Below are 23,117 nucleotides of genomic sequence, written 5' to 3'. Positions count from 1 at the left end.
AGTAAAATACCCACTTCTCAGTGGGAGGCAGAGAATAACTGCTAAAAAAACCCTGTCACTGTGTGCATTTACAGACACTAGGTGGCAGGAAGACATTCAGTTGGTAGGAGCAGTGTCCTGAATCCACCTTTAATATCGCAGCGGTATTTCAAAGTCCAAGCCTCTAATGGAGAAGGAAGAAGCCATTTCAGCTCCTAGAAGGATACTGCCTCCAGCATTCAGCAGCTGCCGCAGAGATGGGCTCCAAAACAACCCCCTCCCCTCCGGAAACACTCATTCAGAGTTAAATTTCAGAGATATTCCTGCTTTGCACCAGCTAAACAGAGCCACGGAGTGGTCAAGTGACTTGGCTGATGTCAGAGTAGGGAGAGGCTGTGCCGGCAATGCAGCTTTCTGCTTCACTGCCCTTTGTTGCAGACACTGGAGTAAAACAATGTGGAGTCTGACTGATCTTTACAGCAATGCACCCTAATCAGGAAACACACGCAGCCAGAAATCTCTCAGACAGGGGCCCTGCTGTTGCCTGAATGACTGCAATTACATGGAACAGACACCCCCTTATTAGAACTGGAGTCAATTTGAGATACATCTGTATAAATCCACAAATTAGGAAGTTTAATTTACAAAGCATGGCTCTTGCTTAAATTGTCACATGCTTGTTCCAGGAATAATATAGGTATGTACACATCCATAAATACATCCCCCAAGATTGCCTTTGTACTTCAATGCTGTATTCTAGCAACAAACCTTGACGCCAGTTTAAAAGTTCTGGGTTAAATTCTGAGAATCCCTTAAGCCGTTCCTTTCCATCCTCCCTTTATGGTGCTTACACACGGAAAGCAATTCAAATGTATTATCAACAAACCCTCCATGTAGACCAATGGACTTCGGCTTTAGCAAGAATTTACAGTAACGTTCATTCTCTATCTATGTGCCCTGTGCCCATGGAATTCGACATTTAATAATTAGCAGCTTTCCCAGCTTTCCAAACATCCTGTCAATACCTCAGAGGTCAAAGAAATTTTAGATTCCTGTTAGAGTGCTCACTTTATTCACTTACCTATTGGAGCTGTGAGAGGACTTCAGGTATTTTGCAGAGATAATATTCAAAGACAGAATAGCATCCACAGCAGCTTCATCTACCTCTGCTTTATTTCTTATACGCCCTGAAAAGGGTAGGAAGGGGAATCAATTAAAACAAAACCTGAAACACAGAAGGAATTTGTTTTCCCAAATATAATTTCAGACTATCTGATTAACAAGCAGCTGTAAGTGGAAGTTGCAAAACTTAAGTTTTTCCTCTGGATCTTTTTCAAAATCCTCCTCTCACAGCCAATACTCATAACAATGACAGAATCTGATACAAAGAGAAATTACCATTAGTACTTTTTCTTCCTTACATAGCAACACGCAAAACAATATACTCACCAACAACCAGCTCTCGCACATCTTTCCAGTGCAACTCACTGCCCTTCTCATGGATAATGGTGACTGTGATTCTACGCTGGATTCCCTGGTAGAGTTCAAAACGAAAACACTGGTGAAGTATTCCCACACACACACTAATATCATCTATTTTGCACTTATACTGCAAAAATGAAGCAAATAAGATCATTTAAATTAGTCTGTAACTGAACAAGCGCCAATGTGTTTCAGGGCCCAAAAATTAAGAGGAACATTATATTCTCATATGTAACAGAAATTATACTTGTCCCTCCTCACTCCACAAAGGCAGAGTTTTTTTAACCTAAAAATAGTCCTGAAATTGTTCCTACGCTCTCAAAGAAGATACGTATGGTCCCTGGGATATATCAGAGTTGACCACAAAAACAAGCAAATACTTGAGTAGTATGTGCTTCTATACTTACATGTTATATTAAAGTGTATATGCCAAAACAAAAAGTGTATATAGCAAAGCAGAACGTATATATACCAAAAGAAGTTACCAGAAAATAGCAACTACTCATGCTCCTTTGTCACATATATCTGTTACAACCCAAAATATAATAAAACTCTGTAATAGCTGGGAAGAAGATAAAACTGTAGAATAGAAGTAAACACATCTGAAAAAGAAAAATTCACCAGGTGTTGGTTGCAACACATTCCACTCTTCCAAATGTAGAAGAGAACTATCCAGGGAGAAGGTGCTTTGTGTGTAACTATTTCAAAAGAAGTTGAAAGATGTTTGCCTATATTGTGGATTTGACAATGAAATTACAGAGGCTAGAATTACTCTAGTTTGAACTGGAAGTAACTGATGAGGACACTAGTAAACCCAGAAATGAGTAACATTTTTAATATTTTTTAAGGAAATTATTGGAATATGACCATTATTCCTAAGCTATAAGAACTGTTCCTATCATTTTAAGAAAGAAAGGAAATGCAAGTCACATGTAAGCTCTATGAAAAGGAACTGCGAATTTGAGAGTAGAAAAAACATAACATAAACCTATAAAGAATATTTAACTAGAATTATCTTTAGAATCTAGCTAAAGACAAATTATTATTAAGGATTATTACAGGCATTCAAAATGCACTGAGACATGGTCATTTTGTAGATCTGTCTCATAGCCACATGCAGTGAGAAAGAACCAATGAAAGCTGAGTCCACATGATCCTTCCGTGTCCTCGGCAGAGATGCTGGAGAACACTGAAGGCACAAATCTGGTCCCAAAGGTTCCTGCTTTTTAAAAGGCTTTCATCTTTCATGAGTGGGATGCTCACTGATAAGCAAAGGAAACAGCAATATACTAGGGGTCAAACATATTCTCCTCATACCCCAAAGCTAACAGCCTAAGTACAGACTGAAAGATGACTGACCCTACAGCTATCATTAGACAGCTGTATGGGAAAGGAGAAGACATGAAAGATGCAAAATCCAGTCATTAGCATTCTAACCCCCCCCACAGAGACGAATCTTGCTGTTCTACAGCCTTCATTAGTACCTGGTGAAGCAGGAACGTCCCCTGACAGGGCAGGCCTCCAGTGTGGTCCACAATAGCAGGAATATACCTGTGTGAGACAGTGAAATCAACAGGCAGGAAAGATACACTAGCATACCAACTTTACTCTGTATTCTGCTGCCAACAGTTACCTCTCCATATAATATCTGAAGAAATAAGAGTGTTTGTACTGATTCTCAGGCTGGACTCATTGCACCACAGTATCAGTGAAATATAGAAGTATCATATACTGTACTTCCAGTACTTCTGGAAAACTCTGTGGAATTTGCTTCTCAGTATAATCCCTAAAGACCTGTCAGGGGAAAACCTTCTCTGTAGCAGAGGTGAACATAAAATAGGGTCTGCTAGATGACTTCTGGAGCATAAAGTCTCTAGTGACCCAAAGAATCTAAACTCATGGTCTACATAGGATAAGTTTTCCCAGCACCTGTTCAGCTGGTGTGCATGGGCTTTCAAAGTGGAAAGATTACTTCAAGTGTGAAAGAATGTTGTTCTATCTCTTCAGTCCTTTCCAAGGGGGACGATGAACGCCAGCAGAATTTACACCCAATCACTACAAACCAGCCAGGCCACCGCTCAATAACGACTGCTAACCATCAGCCTGGTCTGAACAGAACAAAGCATAAAAGATCAAACTCCCATAAACCACTGTTCTTAAAACACAAAAGATTAATACTGGACTTACTCCCCTGTTGGCTCCAATTCACTGATCTCAAACCACACAAGGAGGTCATATTTGCTCACACTCTGGCCCAAGCTGGGTTTGCTCATAGTATTTAGCTTTGTAGCTGGCACTTAAAGAAAAAAAAGACAAAAAAAAAAAGAATGGTTTACAAAGACTGAACAAGTAAACCTTACCCTAGGGCTCATAGAAACATGTCATTTCAGTGATCCTATATATTCTATGTACATATGCAGACCACATCTTTTTTCTGTGAAAATTATGTTGCTTACAGCAATCATCATTTCTCAAAGTGTTGTTTTTTAAATCTAAGTTACTAGATTAAAAAAAAAAGTTAAATAACGAAACAAAAGTGTATCCAAAAAGCTTGTAAAAATATGCAGTCTCTCTAGGTCCACAGAAAAGGTTTCCTCAAACATGCATCAGTTACTTTACGGCTTAACAGTTTGTGATTTAGAATTGCTTAGGTCTGTTCATCTGCAACATTACTCACCCATAAAGTACATTTCCCCTTCCCTGGACAAGGAAAAAAAAACCAAAACCAAAAACCAAGAACGTAAAACTTCGGTTGTCACTTCTTCATGTTACAAATTGCTAGTCTCCTGTACCAGTTTAGATAAGATAATGTGTATGTAAAAAAGCTGAACAAGACTTATTCCAGAGCCATAATCCTGCCAAAGTATGTTTCTGGGCTCCTTATTTTTGGTATTAGCGACTACTACTGGCCAGATCCTCTCTAATTCATTTCATACAAATGTAGGGATAAAACCATGTTAAAAAAATAATGGGATAACTGAAATTCTAGAAATAACCTGATATTCCTTCACACATACTTGTATCACACCTTTTAGCTATCATTACATGACTTCTCTTATCTGTTCACTCATTTCATTCTTGTAAATGGGAAAATTTTAAAAGCTTAGTTCCTGTGTACTCTGACAGGTATTTTTGTAACTCTGCAATTGATTTTCCATTTTTTCTCCTTTCACATACTAACCTCCTTGTTTTTATTAGGCCAAATAATTATTCTCCCTTCTAGCCTCTCAAGCCCCATTCTTCCCTTGCTCAAGTGTTCTTTAGGTTCTCCTATCTTCACACCTCTGTGTATCCTTCAGCTTCCACCATGGCTTAATTTCCCATGCACTGGAAGGGCATAACAGTGCCCAGTTAAGAAAAGTGCCTGTGTAGTCTCTTTTGGGGGGGGGGGGGAAAAAAGTGAATTCTGTTTCTTTTCTGGGTAAAATAGCAGCTACCTCAGAAGAACAGATTTTACAAGAATCGGTTATTTACAGCACAACAACTCCATCCTGCTAGGTAGCACACTTCAGTGTCATCATTGACTCTTCCCATTCATTACTCAGGGTAGTCACTCTCTTATACCCATCATATCGTGTAGCTGCACATGAACTCATTACAGCTGGACTCAATGCTGTTGATAGCAAGAGGAACATCAAACACACAAGTCACTCAAGTTTATTGCTAAGCAGAGAAACTCAAAAGCACCAGAGAAGAAAAACAACAGAAAGACACATTTAACTAAACATGAAAGCTGGTTCTAGAACTTCTCACGGACTTGCTCTGACACAATTCATAACCAGCGTGTTTTGTTTTTTTTTTTAATAAAACAGAATACAAATGTAAGTGAGGAACAGCACTGTTAGTGGCAAAAAAAGAAGATGAGCACAAAGGAAGCCTACATAGAACACAGCAGAACGTTTCCTCTACAGCTAGCTGTTTTTTCATATGCAGCATCTCTTATCCTAGTAGCACAAAAGTATGTACAGAACACAAAAAAAAATCAGAGGTCCAGGAAGTTTCAGGGCATAGATCCAGTGACACAGAAAAATCTGTGATACCAAGCACACTGGAGTTTATAGACTCTCTACATAGTTCTCTCCAGAATAGCCCTAAACTTAAGCACAGCATCATCCTTCTGTGACGCAACCATGGCAGTTTCTAGTGCCAAGAATACTACATAATAAAGATAAGGAAAAAGGAATTTTGAAGCACGTTTTGGAACTACTTCTACATCTACCATAGATCAAGTTTGGCTACTAACCATCTCGTTTAGGAGCCCGCTCACTCTGACAACTGGGAACAGGCAGAAAGAGAAAAGGTGGCAGCTGGTCAGCTCCATCCTGGAAAGCAGCCACAGCAGAGGATGCAAGCACGTTGGCATGCTCGGATAGCGTGTTCAGCACATGCACATTTACATAGCCAGACATAAGATACCTAATCAACTCAATTTTTCTTTCATGGTCTGCAAAGGGAACGGAACACACACAAAAAAAGGATAGTAGAAATATGCAAGTGAGAGAAAGTTGGAGGAGGAAATTAAAAGGTGAAATGGAAAAAAACCACAAAAGAGTTCAGCATGCATTATTACAATTAGGCAAAGAAAACCAAGGATAATTTCAACAAGACTGACTCACTAAACAAGAATGTTGGAGAGCAAAAAGATGAAGCGGTTAATGAATAAGCAAGTTTCCAGTCAAGTCCTCAGTAAGCACATAAAGAGCCATAGCCAGATCTCATGGAATATGGTCAACACCTCAGGAATGAAATTCTACCCTTTAATGAACCAAGAAGCACTTCCTGCAAGAGGAGGTTGAAAAGAACACATAAAAAGGAAGATAGCCAGCAAAGATAGATCCAACACCCTTTACAACACTCACTCCATTACATTTCTTGGTGTCCTGAATAGCTTAGGAAAACACTACAACGTTCATTTTCAGTAGGAGATGTGTGATGTACAGAATTGGAGAACTGTTCTCACCTGGCTTTGAGAGTGGCATAGGGGGAGGAAAGAATCTTCGGGAAGGTTGTGGAGGGCTATAGAGAAATGAAGAGTTATCAATATAGAGGCAGCTAAACATAAAAAATATATACAAATACACACACGTGCATGTATGTATACACACACACCCAGTACACTCCTTCCACCCATTTTTGTCTCTAAAAGTATCCTCATAATCCCATGAAGACAGGTAAATATCACCTGTCAGGAAAACAAGTGGACTCAGCACACTTCTCAGACTAACCTAGGTCCTTTTTCCAGTCTAACTTAATCCTAGCTGTCAATTAAAGAAAAAAAAAAAAATTTACAATTTCCAACTGCTCTACCCCCATTCTGCACTGAAAATTTAAGTAGGTAACAGGCATTTCCCAAAATAACTTAAGGAAAAGAAACAAGCCTCAGCTGGCCCTTCCTCTTAAAACCAGCAAGTTCTTCCTCTTTGCAGCTGCTGCCTTCAGTAGGAGGGCTAACCAGGCCAAGCAATCCAGACAATAGCCTCTTCCCTTAAGCTATGAAGATGACGACTAGGGGTCCTTTCCCCGATTCTAAAAATTCAAACGCTCAGCAACTTTGGCACTAGTATGTCGAAAGGTTGAGAGCCTTTTGTTTTCCCCCTAATCTCGTCTCTCTTCTTTTGTCATCCTACCTTTATGCATCAGGCCACTTGCCCTGAAGGAACACTGCATCTTGGAGCACTGTTAAGGTTTACCCAGAACTCACTGAGATCACCACTGAAGTTCTGAGTACAACATTCTACCACCACAGTGTTTGTAGGGTGGATGCAGCTGTATTGGCAAAACAGCTTTCCATGTTTGAGATGGCAGAACAATTCCATCACTAACTAACAAAACATACTACACGGGATAAATAGGCCTCTGCCAGCACCTCAGTCAGGAATCCTACTCATGAGGGTGTGGCTATGTAATTTCAAGAGTATGAAAAAGTACTGCCCGAACTGCAGAGCTAACCTGAGCATGATCACAAACAGCCTTTATGCCAGAATAGTGAGCAATACCTGCTGAGATCCTGTCCTTGCAGATGGAGAGGATGCTGCTGATAATGTCCAAAGACTTCAAACACAATAGGCTTTGTTTTGATGTAATCCACAAATGATTCCGTCACTTCCACAGCAATCTATTAGGCAAAGGAAGGAAAGAAAATGAGACATACAAAAAAAAAAAAAAATCTTATAAGTGTGAATTTTAGGAGTCTTTATTTTTCATACAGTTTAGCACTACTCACAGTAAAAGCAATTGCATTCCTTTTTGGTTTAGGCATTAATTCTACTCTCCGATAAAGGAGAAAATGAAAGCCTCAATATCAGGCATTTTAAGTAGGAGCAGGCTACATGTAACCGAAGGATTACACAGTTCATAAAAATAGACATATTCTGTTCATCTGAGATCATGAGCACTGCTATTCACATATATTTTATTTCCCGAATTCTAGACTGCTTTCATTGAACACCCTGGAAAGGAAACAGAGAATTCGAAGGCAGGAAGTAGAGGTGAAACAGAAGAGTTACATCTGCCACACAGAATCATTCTGTATTTTGTTCTCCATTGGGGATTACATCATTCACCTGATCACTCCTCCTACTGTCTACTCTTAATAATTCCCCTTGCCCCCCTTTCCCATACACGTCTCATGAGATTAACAAGAAGGATACACACAACTCTCAGTGCTAAAACAGGCACTTACTATTCATCTAAAGTTTTACTTACGTTCTGAACATGATAAAACCCAAGGGGAGTCCCTCGACCATTGTTTTTGAGAGGTTCTGTTGAGAAAGCTTCATCATGCCGATGTAAAAAACTTAAAAAAAAAAAATGCCAAAAATATAACACCACAGAGCAGTTTAGTGAAGATTGCTGTGCTGTGAACCCAATACTGAAAGGAAACCCAGAAATTTACTCTGCTAGAACTTTACAGGGAGTTAAGTGATGGCCTAAAGCTAGGAATACTCTAGTCTTTGGGACCACAATTCCTGTACTTGTTTTGTGTCTTTATTACTCCCATTTTTCATTCTCTTTCTTAAGAAACTAAGCCAAAGAACACTTTCACTTGCGAGCTACTGATTTACTCAAGGGTCATATAGCTTTCATTCCAATTGAGCATATGTACAATCTAATATCGAATTTTTCACATTAAAAGCTATTATCAAGCAAAAACTTAAGATATCTATAACTAGTATCTTAAGAGTCCACTCTGATTCTTAATTCCGTTCTGCAAAACTTTATTCCTTAACACCATGCTAACACAAAGCAGGTACTGCTCGTAACAGGAATTCCAGTAACTGACAAGGTGTTTTTCTCTGCTATACCACACTGCCACCAATTTGAAAAGCTCTCAGTCAGACCCTCCATTGCCTACTATTATTTGCACTCTCCATCAAATCATTAATTGCCTAATGTAAATAAGGACAAAATCTTACTTGAACTGGCAGAAAATATCTGCATATTCAGGAAGGATGCCGCTGGCCTGTAGCACCGTCACACGGAAGGTAAACACACTACCCAGTTTCAAGTGATCACCAATTTCCTCAGTGAATCCTTCCATAGTCATCTTTCCATCCAAAGTGGCTGACTTCAAGTCTTAGGGAGACACAAACATCCCACATGAAATCACTTTTTCCTTTTTCTTTTTCTCCTTTCTTTTCTTAAAATATTCCTTCAGGCAACAGTGTAGTCCCATCACACTTTGTTGTTTTTCTTTTAAGCCCGAATTATTTGCTGATAATCAGAAGATGAAAATACCTGGGAACAGTTTTTCTGCACAGTTCTTCAAACTAATAACTCCAGCATCTACCATACACAACCCATGGGTTATACCTCTCCCTACCAATCATATTCTTGAAGGACACTCAGAACCCCTTTCTATCACTGACTCAAAGTGTCCCAGATTTCCCTTCAGTTCTCCAAAACTACTACATATTTCTTGCTTACCTAGCTCATTCATTCTGTTGATCTCCTCTGGAGGAGTGGTAACCTCTGAATTCTGTCCTTGCCCTTCCACAATTCTTAATTCTTCCAATGACAGTCCAGACCGAGTCATCGCAACTGAAGAAAAATCACCCTGAAAAATTAAATGAAGTGGCATGTAACAGACTCCTGCAGTTGCTGGTTTTGCAATCCCCTTCTTCCCCCGCAATACTTATTCTTTATTTAGAAGCACAAACTACTACACTCAAAGAAACTTAACTCAATTTTACCTTCTTACCTTATCAAAGTATTCATTGTCAAATGAAATTTTAGCTGTGCCAGACTGTCGAATACCAGATCCATAATCTGGGGCTTCTTCATCAGCTAAAAAACAGAAGAAGAAAAAAAATGAGGAGGAGAGGGAAAAACCCTCAGACTTATCTAAATTGAAATTCTGATTACAGTGGGAACCAGTCCATAAAGCAGAGGAGGCCTGGTTCCAGTCAACCAATAACAGATTAGAGTAAGTGCTGGAAAAAATCATAGCAGAAATCTATCCATCATGAACTCAAGTGTCGGAAAACAAGACAACAAGCTATGAAGCTTCATCATGAAGATACTTAGAGTCTAATTTTGAATGCAAAACAACTTTAGTACTCATTTTGATTATTTATTTACTTCTGATTATTATATCTGAGGTAAATTAACATACCATAATACAACAACCCATATGGGAATGTATACTTACATTGATTTAAACTTCTATCTAAAATTCTGTAGCCATAAACTAAGCAGTAACTAGCAAAGCTTCACAACCACATGCTGTAAGTTTGAAAGGCAGTTCTGTCCATACAATCTGTCCATTTAACCTCCTCCTCTTTGTGAAGAGTAACAACGAGGCCTGGTTAAAAGCCAGATATTTTTTCCACAGTAAATGCATGCTTGCAGGAGAAATCCCAAGATTCAGAATGTGTTCCGAAGCTTCACTTAGGGACCAAATAATGCCATGGCCCTTTTTGAAGAGATGTCCCCTGTTCCATTTCTATTAGCCATGATGTATTCTATTTATTTGGATGAATAAATAGAATTTTTGTTTGGAAATATTTGGTCAATGCTAAGGAGACCAAACCAAACTAGAAATGAGACTTTTCTACACATTAAAATAGATTTTATTTCACTTGCTGTTTCAGTCCCTGCCAGAGTGAGTCTTACACATCTTCAGAGTCTGAGATTTCATTATATGTTCCCATGGAGAGTGAAACTTCCAGGGTTACCCTACCTAAACAATAAAGAAATTTTGGCAGTTAGCCACTGCTAGAAAGGACAAATTATGGGAAGTATCTGTGCTCTCACCAGCATGGATAAGACATGGCTAACTACCAACAGTAAAACTCAACTAGTTTGCCTCATACTGGAAATGTATAAAATATTAGCAGCTGACTAGCAGACTGAAGTTAAGCTCTGGCATGCGTACAATGGCAGTTCAAAACTGGATGAAGCAGTTACCATCCCCATATATCTACCCTTCTCTTCTGAAAAGTTGGTAATTCTTGGTGATTAAACAGTACGTTAAAGCAGCTTCTAAGTCTCAACACATTATAGTGAGGCAATGAAATGGAAAACTGATTTCAGTTCATATTATGCTGAAAGCCATCAGTTCAGGAACTGCTTCACATGGTGTTCAGTCAGACAATGGAGGAGCACATTTCTGTGCATTATTTAAAACAACAGTTTGAGAAGAGCAAACACTTGGTACACTTAACTTTTCTGCAAGTCACCACAACTATGAAACTTGCATATGCCCTTGTCCACTGTTTATACTGGGTGCCAGAATAAAAACTAAAAATAAAGCAAAGGCTTTCTGACTTAATGACAGTAGTTAGCCCTTCCACTGTCTTAAAAAGCAGTGTTGCATTAGTTGCCAGGCATAAACTTCAGTGGTCAACACCATCATTTTAAAAGCTTCTGATCAGTAGCATTATTTCAAGATTTATTCATGCTTGGTCCATATGATTCACACCAATGAAAAAATTTCAAAAGCAAATTAATAACAAAGAACAAGCGTTCTTTGCAACACTAAAATTATTCAGGTTTGAGTATGAGAGAGAATGGTTTGATTTGTTTGCGGGTTTTTTAAAGCTGCAGCTATTCATAGCGTACCAAAGACTTGCAACGTAAAGCTCTCAGAGTATCTCACCTGCTATAGCTTGCACTGCTACTCGCAGAAATCCTCGTACTTCTCCTTTCTCACTAACAACAGCTACTCTGTGAATAAGAGGCACTGGGTACAGTAGATTGCTCAGGTATACAAATGCTCTGGTAACAGGAAGGAAAGAAAACACAAACAGCATTAGGCAATCATCTGCAAAACCAGACTGCAGTATTTGGTTGGCTAATGGGACATTCAAATCTTCTGACAGTCTACTTCACTCCATCTATTAGACCTGCACTGTGGTCATGTATCCATATTGTCCACACAGAACTCTGCAGCAGCGTCAAAGCTACGTGAAGCCACAAAATGCTCTAAATCAGAGTATACTGGAGACACAGGGCTTCTATTAGTGAGTTACAAAACACACGAAGGAGACAATTTAAGATGATGGCTTTATAGAAGGTAATTTTAGATGCACTACAGTTGTAAATGGAGCTGTTAGCAAGATGGCAGAAGTCTACTAAGGAGCTACTGTTTATAAAGAATTGTTTGAGTTTTCCACCCCATGAGCATAGTTTGAAGTGATAAATTAAAAGGGAATTCATCTACTGTGTTCACACAGCCTCAAATATTTTACTGAACATACAAAAACACTCTTCAAAACAGACTGACTGAATGTTTTCTCTCTTCTGTGTTCATTTGATAACACTGTATACAAAGTAATCAGAAATCCCCAATAAACCATAAGTCATCTCTTAGGTTTCTTGGAAGATTCACTGAGTGTATGGATAGTGGAAGACTGACAGTCTTCACAGCTAAATATCTTTAGGATTATTATACTTATTTCTTTAAAAAACAAACAAACAAAACCCCACAACAGTGCTCTAGAGCAATCATTTAGAAATTACAGTTTACAATAGGAAAAGCAGCATTTAGGCCCAGTACTGGATGATCCTGCCTTACACTAACTTTTAAAGTTACAAACAAGCAGGGTCTATTTTGGAACAATAAGTTAACAAGTTTTATTGTACAGATTTTTAATTAAAAGTTAGACTAACGTTATTCTTTTACATTTCTGCAATTAATTGCAAAAGTTCTTAAAACACCACACTTCAGTGTGATTAGCTTGAGCAAAACTTTAAATGTTGAGAAGCCTAACAAGTCAGGTAAAGAATGGTTCTCAACAAGGGGAAAAAATGGAAGGCTTTATTTATTGAGCTGTTTCAGAGTTCAGAAGAATACTGAGATGCATAGAAGTTTAACCAATAGTTTTACCAGTCATTGAAGTGACTAACCAATTATGTATGACATTTTTATGAATTTAAGCATATTAAATTACACTAAACACTAGTCATTTGTTTTAACTGGATTTCCTTCTTGCAGTCCTTTTTATTAGTCTTTATTATTAAGTATAATTAATCCCTCAAATTTATAACTGTTACTGTTTAATATTCATAGGGAAAGTCCTGCATGACAAAAGAGGACTGAGAGAGAAATAAAGATGTTCACTGCCTCTGTCTGGAGACATCAGCTGTAGAATTTGTTCTGTGAACACAGCAAGACTGATCCGAACTCAGTTCCTCGTGACACATAGCTAAGGACCAAAGTTAGAAAAGGTAAGTGTTTCTCCTTGGGTTTACATGCCCGTTCCCAGAATGAATGATCTTGAAATGACAAGGTAGTCAAACAGGTGTCAGTTTGAACCAAAGAGACAAAAATAATGCTACTAAAAAACAAAGTGGTGACAAAATGCAACAGAGAAGAGAATGATTAATAGGGCTATAAAAGTAGCAAAACAAAAAATGAAGAAAACCATACAACAACAAAAAAACAATTGCAACGTAACACTTGACTTAAGATTAGGATCTAATTCCTTTTCAGTCTGCTCCAAAGTGAGGTAAGCACTGATAAAGCAGGGGAAGGGAGAAGAGACTAAATTTAAAAGTAACAAAATGGAAAGTTTAAAATTTTTTTTTTCTCTAAGAAAACATTTTCATTTTTAGCTTTGAAATTTCAGGTGGTGCTCATTTGAGAAAGCAGCATCCCACCATACAAGAAAATAGTCCCTCACACTAAGAAACTGGAATTGTTCACTTGGACTGCACTAGGGATGGAGTTCAGGAAGGTATGTAGTTATACGCTCAACATGAAAAAACACACACAGTTTGAAAACCACATTTCAAGCTAGGGAGAACGGACATCTTTCCCCAACAGAAAGGAATCTAAATAGCCTTGCATTGATATGTATACAGTAAGAGACAGTTTCACTAACTAAAAGAGGCAGTCATTACAGAAGCCTTCCTACTTCAAAGCCAAACTAGTGGAAAGTGAAAGTATTAACTGCATGAAAAATAAAAATATTTTTTTATTTGCACAGCTAAAGTTCTGAAGCTGCTGTTCAACATATGACAGCCAAAGCATTCAGCTTTATTAGCAACTACAATTTTGTCACCTCAGTAAAATGACCATCCCAAAGAAAAAAATATTTCTCATCTTCCTTAACTTTCTTCCATCCAGTCACCTAGCTCACCGGAATCATTTTAACTTAGAGAAAGGAAAGCACACAATGCAAAAAGTTTTAAGCTTCCTGCTTGGTGACGAAAATGCTGGATCTCTTCTGTAGAATGGAGAGCAATAGCACATTTGCTGTACAGAGAAAAGAGCTGGTTTATGCAGCAATACTGTCTTCCAGTGCCATTCCATCTGCTTCATCACAAGACAGTACCAAGTTAGGAGTGGATGAAATCTTAAGGTTATCCTCCTCCTCTTCCCACATCTGGGAGGACTCCCACTCCCCAAACATCCCATATGCAAGTGTCCCCCTGCACCTTAGCCCAGCAGACTGAAAGAGGGGGAGCTGTATTAGCAGAAAGATTGGTGAGGTAAAATGGCATACTCACAACAAAACTAGAAATGAAATTTAACAAACACAATTTTTTTTTAAAAATCAAAACAAAAACAACAGAACTCAGAATGATGACAGATACTTTTTAAACAAACACATCAATTCAGGATTTAAATAAAATATCCCATAGTCCTCTCCCACCTCCCTTAAAAACATAGCAAATGCTTGATATGTCACACCGTTAAATAGAATCAGCCTTAAAGACAGCCCAGCATGCCAGAAGAGATGGCTAAAGGGACCAGCTCTTTTTTTTTCCTTTTATTTGTACTATAGCTATTAAAGAAAAGACAGTCACAGCACAGAGAGAGAAAAAAATACTGTGGTGCCCAAGGAGCTGGATAACTACATGATCAATTTCTCCTCTCCTTCGTGACCTGGACTCATTATTGCTGATGACGCCCCCCCCAAGTATTAAAAATTATTTTATTTTTGTCCTACACATTCCACAACATATAAAACAGTACACAGTTAAAAATGATAAGGAATTTTGGTTTTGTTATATATTGAACACTACCTTGTGCTCAAGACAATAGCTATGTAGATGGACATACCCTCTGATACTTTTAAGTCACACTGTTCAAAAGTAGAATTCTCATGCTAGAAGACAGTGAGGAATTAAAATAGTTTCTACTCAGTGGTGCTAAACAGTCTAACAGCTTTCTGCTGAGAGAATTAGCACAACAGAAGAACAGAACAGGAATAGAAACAGAAGAGAATAGACACCAACAACTGGGAAAAAGTCATTCAGCTGTCTACTCAGAGATAATACAAACTAAGTTTCATTTCTCAATAGAATTTACAGCCTGAGTTCCTTAATATGTGCAGCTTACACGGTTCAGGCTAGTACCCTTAACTGCTGCAGCTTCATATGTCTGTCTATAGAGACAGAGCTCAGTATTCTTTTTAATACATGGAAACGGGAAGCAAGTTGTATAATTGCCAGGAAGCACGACTGTTTTCATTATACACTGTATTTGCTCAGCTTGTCTTGTGCTTCCTGAAGAGTCTGTGAAATGAAGATGAATAGCTCAACTTTTTCCCAAGCACTGAAGGTCCTGCTCTGAAAGAACATGCACAACAGGAGAATATGCTGAGTATGCCAGCACTGTTACAACAAAGCAGTCCTAGCCATTGCAAACAGTGCTCATATGCTTTAACTAGCTGAGAGCCACTTCCAAGCCAGTTAAGATGGCTTTCCCAAACTGACTCTTGTGGATCAGATTAATCTGAAAGAATTAAATTTTATAAAACACATTATCAAACATTGCACATAAGGGCACAAATTCACAAAGACCAAAGAGGACTACTGCAATTTCTTGCATCTTTAGTAATTGTAATTTTTGTTTCAAAGACTAGATCAAGCAAGTTCCAAGTTTTAATCACAGCTTGTAAATAGGTCCACTAAAGACAAAGAATGAGGTTAGACAATACAGCTAAACTGATCTAAAACCTTGATAAAAGACTGACAAACTCAGTCCCTCATTTTCACAAGTAATGCAATCAAGTTTCCTGCATTTGAGGAAACTGCAAAAAGATCCCGCCTTCCTGACTATGAAGTCTTCCCTACTTACAGTCACAGAAAAGGATAAAGTCAAGCTCTGGTCCCTTCTCCTTTGCTCCTCCCTTCCGCCAGCCATGCAGTCTTACCCCCTCTTTTGTACAACGCCTGTGGTAACCACCTCCCTTACTGTTTTAACAAGTAGACTGGCTTACAGAGTGATCCAATAAGCAAAAAAGGATAATTGGGGGAGTGGGAGCAGAAGAGAGGGGAGCAAAGTCACTAAATAAAATCTTTCTGTTTCTTGTCATGAGTAACATGTTTGAGCAGGACTGACTGTGAAGAAACAGTGCAAAGTACTACATTTTTTTAATGCAGCTTGCTGTTGTTAGGGTCTACATCACAGACTGAGGTCTGATAATGCCTTAATCATATCGAGATTGGCAAAATAGATAATACTTTAAAATACATTAAGCAAACTTGTTTCAGAAATTCAAACACAGTCCATGGATAAAGCCCTGATAAACACCACCAGCCAGTGAATTTTAATGATGATGACCTTTCACTACGTAATACTTGCTACTGAGAGTCATGCATAATCTGAAAAGCCAAATCATCTCAAAGAATACTCTTTTCCTCATCCAGAAAGGACCATTCTTCTTTCTCCATCTTTTCTCTTCAGACCCAGAGGATGTTAGATGAGTTTTCAAAAAATGGATTTATTGGACTTAAAAGACTTTCCACCATACTCTGAGATTCTCTTCAACAGGAGGAAATTACATACGACAATACTATCCTAGCAATCTTGCAATGGCTAAATAAAGCATTCTATAAATAATGCTTAAATACTGTACACAAGCAAAACCACATTCAGTCTATGTTGTGACAGTTATCTACAAATAGATTTACTCACATTGTCACATCTAAGGGTTATTTTCTCAATTATTATTTAGGTCTTCATGGCCTCTGACATGGGAATTTAAAACTTAATGTTAAACTACACTCATTCTCTGGCAATTCCAATTTGTGTATATAGATATTTTGGCTGGCTTGACAGATATTCTATGCAGCATAAGGCAAAGCCATTGCAGTCTACAGCAAGAGCTGGTCCCTTTTGGCCATTCTCACAGTAACCTCACCAACCTTCCCACTAAAATGAACCAAGGGGATCGGTCGTAAAACGGGTCGCGCCCATCATTGAAGAGGTCTGATCCCTCCTCAGTTCCAGCGTCGGAGCCAGTATCATCCACAAAGGCCTCATCATCAAAGTCCTCCATCTCATCTTGCTGTTCATCAGCCAGTTCAGTGATGTCAGAGTCAGCCGTGGAGAAAGTGGGGGAGGGCGTGCGATCAGCAAGACGCTCATTCACGCAGCCATGGAATATGGGGGAGCTAGATATCAGTTAACGGAATACCAATTAACAGAGTGAGGGGAAAGAAGAATGCTTCATTTAACAGCCGTCTGTTGCCATCAGCACAGAGATCACCTGAACAACAAGCAAAGGCTTCAAACCATCCGGACTGCAATGAAACGTAAGGGAAGGGATTGCTAACAAAGTCAGGAAAGGAGCATCCTTGAACTGAGCAGAAAGCAAATGAAAAATGAATATAAACATGGCCGAACATACAGATATAGAGCACATCCATTTAACAGAGCTACAATTCTTATTTCCGACACATAGCATTTTTGTAAATAAAAATATTGTCAAGGTGCAGCCGACATCAGGAAATATTAAAGAATCCCATCAGATATTAGGTATTTCCATAGGGTATGACCAAACTATTTGAACCACTTATGTAAGGCAGGCCCTGGGCCACTTTTCCCCTCAGTTTCCAGTGTTCTTCATGTTCTCACAGCTCTGCTCCAGTGACTTTAGACAGAACTTAGCTAGCTACATTTTTTTAAAATAAACTTATAACTTACTAAGGGTTCAGTCAGATTCTACAAGGTTACACCAGAACCGGCAACATTCTAAAGAGCATTTTCTGCTCTTCACTATATTTTAAGTCTATCAGAAATCCCTGAAAGACAACACACACAACTAACACTAGTGGCCGTACAGTTTATAACCACATTCAAAGGCAAAGTTCATCCAGAACTGACAAGAGTTACCAGTGTACCGGCAGTTGAGATTATCGTCACATACCTTCCAACAAGCTTGAACCAATGAAAGCGATCATAAAAGGGGTCACTGCCTGTCATTGCGCTTTCACTCTCATCCTGTGTATTAGATGCCATTTCCCCAGCTCTGTCATACATCTCGCGCATCAGGTCCAACCTCTGCCTGCGTAGAAGAAAGCAGGATTAAAAAATTAATAGAGAGTGAGTAAAAAAGCAGAGAACACAAACTGGGGTACACTGACTTCACCTATACCAAATTACACATAGGAAAGGGAGAATAAAGAACAGAGGAGTCTGTACCACTAATTTCGGTACTGTACTAATTCTCTGACATGTTAGGGATTCTGGGAAAATTTTGCAGGCTAAGCCCACTAAGCACGAGGCAAGGTCACTGCAGAATCTTACGTAAATCCCGGATTTCATTCAAACTTCTAAATATTCTTCTTTCACATCTAATTCTGGCACATTTTTTGCTTCCTTTTTTGCATCAGACAATGTTGCTGGGTAATTTAGGCAGTTTTGTGCGTTCCAGTCCAGAAATGTTGGCATTTTGATTCAAAAGTGAACTGATTCCATTACAGACTTTTATTTATTTATTTTATTGAAGAAAACAAGTGTTTCACACTGCAAGATCCTTTGTCTGGAAGTTATTAGTGGAAAAAAAGTTCTTCAGTCAGTATTTAGAGAATGGGGAAAAGACAAATGTCTTTTGCCTATTTGCAAGAATATGATGAAAATAATTCAGATTACAGTCAGAATGTGTGTAGCTTCCACAGAAATAGAATCTTCTTTATTTAAGGTTTTTATTATAAATTATGCCCTATACTACTAGGTTATATAAAAGCACGTGGCAAGGAAACTTTTGCACTGAAACGAACGTGAAAAAAATTAATGCAGAGAGATGAGCTGTGATGAGCCTTATTAGATTTAAAAAATAAAATCTCAAGTTACAAGTATTCAATGTGGAGGCAAGGTAAGATGCTGGAGAACAAATGCACTTGTTTAAAGAATCTAGAAAGCTGGTATTTAAAACATACCACACTGTCTGGAAAGTTGGCATTTGGGAGGACACAGAAAAAACAAGTACAACAGAGAATGAACAGCAAGGGGTGAAATTTTTCAGTGAAGCTCCTTGCATACAAGGAAGTTTGTTCTCCAGTAATATTTACATACTTGAGTTTTTCTAAGGACCAGTAATGCGTTGCTCCATTCTTCAGATCCTGGACTTCCACAGCTACCACTGTACGGGGGAAAGGCCTATTGTCCCGGGTCTTCTCCAACTCAGTGGGCAAAAGCTCTGGTGGCAGTGGTGAGTAGAGGGTGTCTGTCAGCAGGACAAATTGAAACTGTACCTGAATGGAAAAAGAAAAATTACTTTAGTTCTGAGAAGTCAGATATCAGCATCACAAAGGGGACAGACACCTAACCTAAGGCAATGTATGAAGCCAGTTTGACTTTCATCTCTGTGAATGGATTCAGGGTTTTTTTACGTGACTTTTGGGGGTTTTTTGTCTCAAAATGGCATAAAATATATTTTTCAGCTGAGTACACTTATCCTGCCTTTATTGTCACAGCTAGCAGAGGTCTGGAAAACCACAGACCTAGCACATCCTGCAGCACCCGCTTCTCTTGGAAAGATGAATGACCACATGAAGTTAAAAGCAAAAAGGAAAAGACAGGGCCCTGGGCAGATGTACATGTGTTTATGATATTGACAGGAACAGCATAAGGGAAATTAAGAAGAGGAGAATATATCAACCGGATTTACATGGGATGTTCATTCAGCCAGAAGTCTGAATCAGAGACTCACGATTTTCTGAACCCTTTTAAAACCCAAACTAATAAGCAAGAGACATATAACTTTAAAGACTACAAGTAACTCTGAGCGTTTGAAGCAGGATTATACAGTCAAACCTGATGAGTCAGAAAATTCAAAAAGCTACTCTACATGTCCCTACCTTTTTCTTTAACTCCACACTGATTGCATTGGCTTCTTTCAGATACACTGCATTTCCCCAGAGTTGGTCCCTCAGTGAAGTAAACTGGTGAAACTTCCACTTCCTGAAAGCCCATTGTGCAAGTTCATACTCATGTCGTGTCCAGGGCACTAAGGAAGAGCAAAGAAACAGAGAAATAAAACATTGTGGCTTCTTCTCTGAACCATCACGTGCAGTATCTAATACTACTGCTGACTGTGTCATCAAGTTATTAACACCTTTTCTGGAAGAGAAGAACAGAAAACAAAAACCTGCATTTTTATTATTCAGTGAGGAAAAACTGGATTCAAACTTCCTCACCACTAGCAGTAGAGATATAATGATCAAGTAAGCAGATTTGAAACAGAGAAAACAAAAGAAATTCTACTCCTATTATTTTAAATTAGTTAACGATTATTAAAGCCAAATGCTGAAACAGTGGAATGAAAGCAAGTATTATGGGAGTAATAAACTCTATCTACTGTCCAGAAATGGAGTTACACAGACATATCACAGCATGAATTCTAAGAATTCCTACCAAGGAGAAAAAAGAAACTTCAGAATCAAAACAAGGAAACAAAGGCAACAGTATTATTTTGGTTTAAGACATCTGAACTCTGTTAGTGCCAGAAGAGATATATTCCTTCAAATTCAAGACCACCAAATCAAAGCTTGTAGTTAAACTCATCTAGTTTGTGCATCAATTGAATCTGGGGATGTATATCTACTGTTTATGTGGAACTTATTGTATGAATGGATATTTTACATCTTTATGCTGCTAAGATTACAGATCAAGAAGTTATGAAGTGTTTCGCAGCTTTCCAAAGCGAGTTTTCTATCCATTGCAAGAGATATTATAGCAACTGTCCCTTTAGGCTTGGCTATAACCAAATTACTTTTAGCTTCAAGCTCACCTTCTTCCTCTTCTTCTTCCTCCTCTGTTGTTTCAGCTGCCAAGGATCGTGTCTCTACCTGCTTCTGTAAGGCCTGCAGCTTACTCTCATAGTCCTGTGGGGAGAGAGGAGATACCGTGTAGGAGGACAGACAAAAGCACAGAGAAGAGTTAAGAGAGACTAACACCTCAGATGGAATGACAGACACAGAGAACAAATACATAAAGACATTTCCATTAATGCTCAGAGGTCACATACCAACATCTATTGTTTTAGTATAATCTGTCCTTGAGAAGAGAGAAGACAGAGGCCAATACAATTAAGATAGTAGTGTTGTTTTTTAAAATCATCAGATATACATGCTCATAGTATCTGTAAGAGGGAAAGGTTTAGGTTGGTTTTGTTTTTGTTTTTTTTTTTTTGCTAAAGACTGGAAAAAGGGTATTTTTGAGGGGAAACTGCTTGCTGCTTTCAGGGAGGTAGGAAAGAGGCAGAAATAGAAAAAAGTACAGAAATAAATTTAAAAGGGGAGGATTATTCACCTTCATTTTCTCAAAGAGAAGGATTAACAGCACCACTGATTTGCCTTTTGATACAAAAAAATTAATTTCAGACTTTAGAAAAAAAGAAAAAGACATTTTGTTTTCAATTAGATTTTCCTCTTGGGATGTAAGTATCACTCTCTCACATGTGTATTTAATATATCAGAAGATGAAAAAAATACCACCACCCTGGCAAGTGGGCAGAGAAGTTTATGCAGAGGTTTCCCCACAAGGAGCATTTCAACAATACCTTCTGGTGTAAGAGCATTTTCTTCCTGTTCAGCATAATCATGCCTTGAAATAAATGCTACTACGACCTAATGACCCTTTTATTATTTGCTGGTAAAAAAAATACAAATTCAAGATATTTAGAACAGACACAGTCACTGTGCTCCTGGTCTCAGAGCCTACCTCACTACTGTATTTTATTCTTTGAAGATAATCCTTTGGCATATATTACACAAATTAAACTAGCTTCTCAAGATTTTTATACAAGAGTTGCAACAACAATTCACTAAGAGTGTTACAGAGTTCTTAAGGAGAATTCTTGAAGCCACTCATCTTGTATTCCAAGCTTCTCTCTTCCACAGTTCCAAACCCTAAAATTCTTCTCCAATGCAGTTTGCAGTAATGCATTCTTAACAGCTATAAAAGGAAAGCTTTACACTTTCTTCCCATCCTATTTAAGCATCCCACCTAAACAGCTACATTACTTCGTTTTCGTACAGCAAGTATAGTACTTAACACTGCCAGAATGTGATTGCGTCAAATTTAACACAAGTTCGGTCAGAAAGACCTTTAGACAGTATTTGGAAAGGAGATAAACCTGAAGTATGTTCCTTTAAGTTTATAAGTAATATTTCCTGGAGGTAGCATTAAAAATGGTAGCTGGGCTCTTAAGAAAGTGCAGAATTTTCAATAGCATGAATTCAATACCCATGACCTTTAGGGAAAGAAAACTGAACTATTAAAGATATATGGCCTTTGTATGAGGGCTGCGTTTTAATCTTCTAATTTCCTCTTGAAATTTTATTTGGCCAAAATGGTCCTTCTTCATTTGTGTCTGCTCCATTCACTCTAAGATGGCTACATACTTACAGCGTAAGTAAACCTTAGTGCAGCAGCAAAAGAACTACAGACAAAACAAACATGTATCCTTTCTTTTGATATTCCTTCTGAAATTCTTAATGATTCACCAAAAAACTATTCTAGACTCCATGAGGAGTTTCAGACTTATGTACAGTTCTGGAATACCCAGAGTACTCTTAAAAATTAGTTAACGTAAAGGCACTCTCTCTGATCTTTCCCCCCCCCCATCCATGTAGATAACGCTATTGCATTTGAAACCAAGATAAAACAGGTCAGATGCGAAGTGACAGAAACAAGCTTATCTTACTTGCAAGGAAGGGCAAAATAATTTATTTTCCTGTAGTCTGAAGTAGATAATCTGAGGATATCATTTTGAGTGGCTAGATTGTAGAAATGAAAAGCTCTTCAAGTAGTGTTTAAGTAGAATCTTTGATCAGATTCTTTTGGAGAAACTGAAAAGCTGCAGAGGGAATGGTCAAAAATCAGGAGCATTCCACTATGAAAATTCTAATTCCAGCATGAAAAACCCAGGCACGTTAAATTCAGTCAATGACAAAGACCTGCTTCTTGTCTTCTC

The 23,117-nt window shown here is 38.3% G+C and overlaps 1 protein-coding gene across 3 annotated transcripts in view; it reads right to left on the bottom strand.

Moving 5' to 3' along the window:
• KIF1B (kinesin family member 1B) overlaps positions 1-23,117 on the bottom strand; it is a 98,411-nt gene that overhangs the window by 15,445 nt on the left and 59,849 nt on the right. For 2 of the 3 annotated variants that reach the window (XM_050909364.1, XM_050909365.1), the window contains 16 exons: positions 20,931-21,024; positions 19,999-20,147; positions 19,214-19,392; positions 18,066-18,203; positions 17,062-17,310; positions 11,561-11,679; positions 9,662-9,747; positions 9,388-9,517; positions 8,877-9,036; positions 8,167-8,257; positions 7,458-7,576; positions 6,422-6,477; positions 3,649-3,757; positions 2,946-3,012; positions 1,429-1,513; positions 1,061-1,166 (listed from right to left, as the gene is read on the bottom strand). In XM_050909364.1, the coding sequence (XP_050765321.1) occupies positions 1,061-1,166; positions 1,429-1,513; positions 2,946-3,012; positions 3,649-3,757; positions 6,422-6,477; positions 7,458-7,576; positions 8,167-8,257; positions 8,877-9,036; positions 9,388-9,517; positions 9,662-9,747; positions 11,561-11,679; positions 17,062-17,310; positions 18,066-18,203; positions 19,214-19,392; positions 19,999-20,147; positions 20,931-21,024 (1,937 nt within the window). The remainder of the gene's footprint in view (positions 1-1,060; positions 1,167-1,428; positions 1,514-2,945; positions 3,013-3,648; positions 3,758-6,421; positions 6,478-7,457; positions 7,577-8,166; positions 8,258-8,876; positions 9,037-9,387; positions 9,518-9,661; positions 9,748-11,560; positions 11,680-17,061; positions 17,311-18,065; positions 18,204-19,213; positions 19,393-19,998; positions 20,148-20,930; positions 21,025-23,117) is intronic. The other variant, XM_050909366.1, reaches the window with a different exon arrangement.

This window comes from Gymnogyps californianus, chromosome 21, assembly GCF_018139145.2.
Source record: "Gymnogyps californianus isolate 813 chromosome 21, ASM1813914v2, whole genome shotgun sequence".
Classification (NCBI taxonomy): Eukaryota; Metazoa; Chordata; class Aves; order Accipitriformes; family Cathartidae; genus Gymnogyps; species Gymnogyps californianus.
This window is presented reverse-complemented; position numbering and strand designations above follow the sequence as displayed.